A 4,427-nucleotide genomic window follows, 5' to 3' on the forward strand; every position below is an offset into this window, starting at 1 on the left:
CTGGACTGTATCTGGCATGGCTCACTCTGGCTGTCGGGTGGAGGGTGGACTGGGTGGGGGCGAGAGTGCTAAGAGGTGTTCCAACTGTCCTGATGGAGACGGTGGTGGTCAGATGGAGTGATACAGAGTAGATGGGGAGAAGCCAGCAGATGGTGGAGCCAGGGCTCCATGAGGACCGAGGCAAAGGGAGGTGGCAAGGTGGACCCTCAGCCTGTGAAGCCCGGGCAGGCTTAGGTCTGAGAAAGGGACCTGGGGAGCAGGGCAGGTGCAGGGGGAAGGCAGGCACGCAGCTGCAGACACGCTGAGGGAGAGCGCCTCTGAAACTCCCAGGTGGAGGTGTTGCGGAGGCGGCAGTGGGTCTCAAGCTCCCGGAAGGAGCCAAGCCTGCAGTTATAAATCTGTGAGGGATTTCGTAACCGAACCTCGTGCCTTGTAACTGGAGCTGTGGGTGCAGACAAGGTCACAGGGGGACAGATGCTGAGTGAGAAGAGAGGACTCCGGACTGAGCCTGGAGAACAGCCACATCTGATGGCAGGTAGAGGACAATGAGTTGCAAAGGGGACAGAAAAGGGAGGTCAGGGATGTTAGGGAGGGGGAAGACCACGAGGCATCTTGGAAACCAAGGAAGATTGAGTGTCAGGGGCCAGCCAGGAGATGCCACTGAGAAGCCCTGGGGGCAGATGTCCCTCCACAGCCCCCTCTCTCTGGGGCTGGCACTATCCTGTCTCTTTGAGACACTTTATGGATCCTGTGAATAGGAACAGGGGGCCTACCCTCTTGGAAGGGAGAATCAAAAGCTGCTTAGAGTGGTCAGGAGACGTGCCCAAGGTCATACGGCCACCAGAGAGTGCTGGGGGCCAACTCCATTCACAACCATTACAGTCCCTCGAGCTCCATTCCTCCCTCCATGAAGCCTGGCTGCAGACACTCTCCCCAGCAAGTCCACCACACACCACTTGTTGATGACAAGCACCAGAGAGGGTCACACTCTAGCAGGAAGGGACCCCCACGGCCTGGGGGTCTAAGCCTTGCTAGGAGGAAGGTGGCTGAGTCAAGGAAATATTTGCCCTCTCTCCTGAGAGGCGGTGTAGTGCAGTGTCAGCGGTGTGGGTTTGAGGCCTGGCTTTTCACCTGTCCTCTCATTCATTCACCCATTCAACAAATATTTTTGCATGCCTCCTATGTGCTAGGCACACTTTCTAGGTGCTGAGTGGCCTTGAGTAGGTCCCTTACTTCTCTGAGCCTCAGTTTCCATCTCTGTGAAGTTGGGGTGGTGATTCTTGCTGTAAACTCATGTTGCTGTAAGGGTTATAAGAGCTCATGCCAGGGAAGCACCTGGTACACAGCAGGTGCTCATGAAAAGCTATTTCCTTCCTGTCTCTATCTTTACCCTTCCTTTCCTTCATCCTGCAGAACCCAAGAGGGAGTGAGAGACCAAAGCTTTCTTGCAATACCCTCTGCCTTGCTCAGAGGACATGCACGTTCCTACACGTACGCACCCATGCACACACAGGTGCACGCATCCCCGTCTGCCCAACCGTCTCTGCTCGTGACTCCCAGGGCCAGCACCAACATGGGCTTTGAATCCATGGGATTCAGCCCACTCGGGCCCAGAGGAGTCTTGTGTGCCTGTCTGGGAATGCTGAGCACAGAATAGGCTGTTCCGCCCTAGGCCTGAGGACCCCACACCCAACTGTGTGTTCCGGGAGCCCCCAGACTCAGTCCAGGGTGAGTCCTTGGTGGCTTTGGAGACTGGGTCCTTAGGAGCTCCAGGAGTCACATCTTGGGGACCAGGAGCAGTATCTTCAGTGTCCTGGGGCTAGGTCTAGACAGCCTCAGAGGGCAGCGTCCTCACCGCTTTCTGGGGAGGTCTCTTCTGTGGCTCCTCAGACAGTGGCTCCCCCGATGGCTCCTCCGAGGGGCCTCCCATGTGTCTCTGAAGGAACCTGAGCCCCCACAGGCTCTTGCAGCAGCTCAGGAGGTTGCTGGAGCACGTAGTGCAGGACAGTGCTGGCTTCCTGAGGAGACACAAGCACATGCCAGGCTGAGGTGGCCGCAGAGCAAGGCGGGGCAGCCCAGGTTTAGCCTCTTGATTTTGCTTCTACTAAGTCAGGGCCTGGGAAGGGTGGGATGGGGTGGGGGGAGGGGAACCGCCCTTTGCCACCCAGAGCAGCCTATAGGCAACAAGGACTTCTTCCCTCAACCCACAAGAAGGAGTATTCAGGAGACTTGCTTTCAAATCCCAGCTCTGCTTCTAACATGTTGTATGCCTGTGGTCAATTTACTTAGTGTCTCTGGACTTCAAATGAAGATAAAAATATCCAATTCAGGATTTTTGTTTTGTTTTTGTTTTTGTGTTTCTTGAGACAGGGTCTTGTTCTGTTGCCCAGGCTGGAGTGCAGTGGCGTGATCATAGCTCACTGCAACATCAAACTCCTGGGCTCAAGGGATCCTCCCGCCTCAGCCTCCCGAGTAGCAGACATTATAGGTGAGTGCCACTGTGCCTGGCTAGTTTTTTTAAATTGCCTTTTTGGCCGGGCACGGTGGCTCATGCCTGTAATCCCAGCACTTTGGGAGGCCGAGATGGGCGGATCACGAGGTCAGGAGATCGAGACCATCCTGGCTAACACGGTGAAACCTCGTCTCTACTAAAAATACTAAAAATTAGCCAGGCGCAGTGGTGGGCACCTATAGTCCCAGCTACTCGGGAGGCTGAGGCAGTAGAATGGCGTGAACCTGAGAGGCAGAGCTTGCAGTGAGCCCAGATCGTGCCACCGCACTCTAGCCTGGGTGACAGAGTGAAACTCTGTCTCAAAAAAAAAAAAAGCCTTTTTTATAGAGGTGGGTTGTCACTCTGTTTCCTGGGCTAGTCTTGAACTCCTGGGTTCAAGTGATCCTCCTGCCTTGGCCTCCCAAAGTGCTGGGATGACAGGCGTGAGCCACTGCACCCAGCCCTCACTTTTCCTACTCCTGAAAGAATTCAGTGTTACAGAATACACATAAAAGTAAGCACACATAGGCTGCCTGGCAGTAGGAGCCCCGTCAAAGTGTGCCAGTTCCGAATCTTAGTGAGATGATTCCTGAGCATCTGCAGCATGCCCCGAGTTGGGGAAGAAGTTTGGGAGAAGTCTGAGTTACTCCATCTGGCATTCAGATCAGCTGTGAACACCTCGGCCACCAAGGGAATCAAACGTACTCCTCCTTCTCCCTTCCACATAGAGGGAAAGGAACACTCGTGCCTTTAGTGTCCATCTGATGATAGCTGTGGAGGCCTGACTTTGTAAGGCTTTGTGAACAAAGACGTAGCTGACATCTGCGCTTCCTTCCATGTGAGGGCATGTGCCGGCCAGGCCATTGCAGAAGGTCTGGGTGTGGCCCTTTCTCCCTGAACACCCCACCTGCACCTGGGCCTCAAGGTCATCCCTCTGGCATTTCAGAGCCTGCGGGCGTCCTTTACCGTGTTAGCAGTGTACATATTTGACCAAGCAGGCCGGTATTTGCCCTTGCATTAACATTCCAGATGCAGCCTGTGGCTCTGAGAAGGCAACTCTCATTGCACTCAGTGAAATTATCAAAGAAGAGCTAGCTCTAGGCTAGGAAATAACCACCTCCCTTCTTCTAAAGGGCCTAAAATCACTTAAAATAATGCTATTTTGGAAATACCACATGTTCATAGTAACAAATTCAGACCATAAAGATGAACTAAAATGAAAATAAACATCTCAAGTCTTCCTCTATTCAGTCATATCTCTTTGTTACATGTCAATTCACTCATTAAATATTTTTAAATGAAATGCACTGGGCATCCAAAGAGACGCTATATAAAACACATATACATGGCTTAAGGAATATTGAAAAGATTACCAGTGGAACCACCTGTCAGATTAGGAAACTGAACTTTACCAGCCCCTGATTTGTTTCAGCAAATATTTCTGTATCCCTAAACAATCTATTGTGTTGTTCTGCCTGTATTTCACTTGTATATACATAAAATCGTGTTTTATGATCTTTTCTCTGTAGCTAACCTTTTGTTATCGTTTGACATTATATTTTTGATAGGTATAGCTGTAGCTCATTTTCACCGTTGTAAAGTATTTCAAGGCCAGGCACAGTGGTTCATGCCTGTAATCCTAGCACTTTGGGAGGCCAAGGCAGGTAGATCGCTTGAGCTCAGGAGTTCGAGATCAGACTGGGCAACATGACAAAACCTGGGAAACATGGTGAAACCCTGTCTCTAAAAAAACATACAAAAATTAGCTGGGCCTGGTGGCATGCACCTGTAGTCCCAGCTACTTGGGAGGCTGAAGCAGGAGGATTGCTTGAACCTGGGAGGCTGAGGCTCCAGTGAGCTGAGATTGTGCCACTGCACTTCAGCCTGGGGGACAAAGTGAGACCCCGTCTTAAAAAAAAAGTCTACTCTGGGGGGT

At 51.9% G+C, this 4,427-nt stretch overlaps 1 protein-coding gene across 1 annotated transcript in view; it reads right to left on the reverse strand.

The window, feature by feature from the left end:
- Positions 1 to 489: 489 nt before the first annotated feature.
- Positions 490 to 4,427, reverse strand: part of HRH2 (histamine receptor H2) — a 27,204-nt gene continuing 23,266 nt past the window's right edge. The window contains exon 2 of the mRNA XM_011990169.1: positions 490 to 2,018. Coding sequence (XP_011845559.1) covers positions 1,826 to 2,018 — 193 coding nt within the window. The 3' untranslated portion in view covers positions 490 to 1,825. The remainder of the gene's footprint in view (positions 2,019 to 4,427) is intronic.

The sequence above is a fragment of the Mandrillus leucophaeus genome, unplaced genomic scaffold, assembly GCF_000951045.1.
Source record: "Mandrillus leucophaeus isolate KB7577 unplaced genomic scaffold, Mleu.le_1.0 Scaffold372, whole genome shotgun sequence".
In the NCBI taxonomy this organism is placed as follows: domain Eukaryota; kingdom Metazoa; phylum Chordata; class Mammalia; order Primates; family Cercopithecidae; genus Mandrillus; species Mandrillus leucophaeus.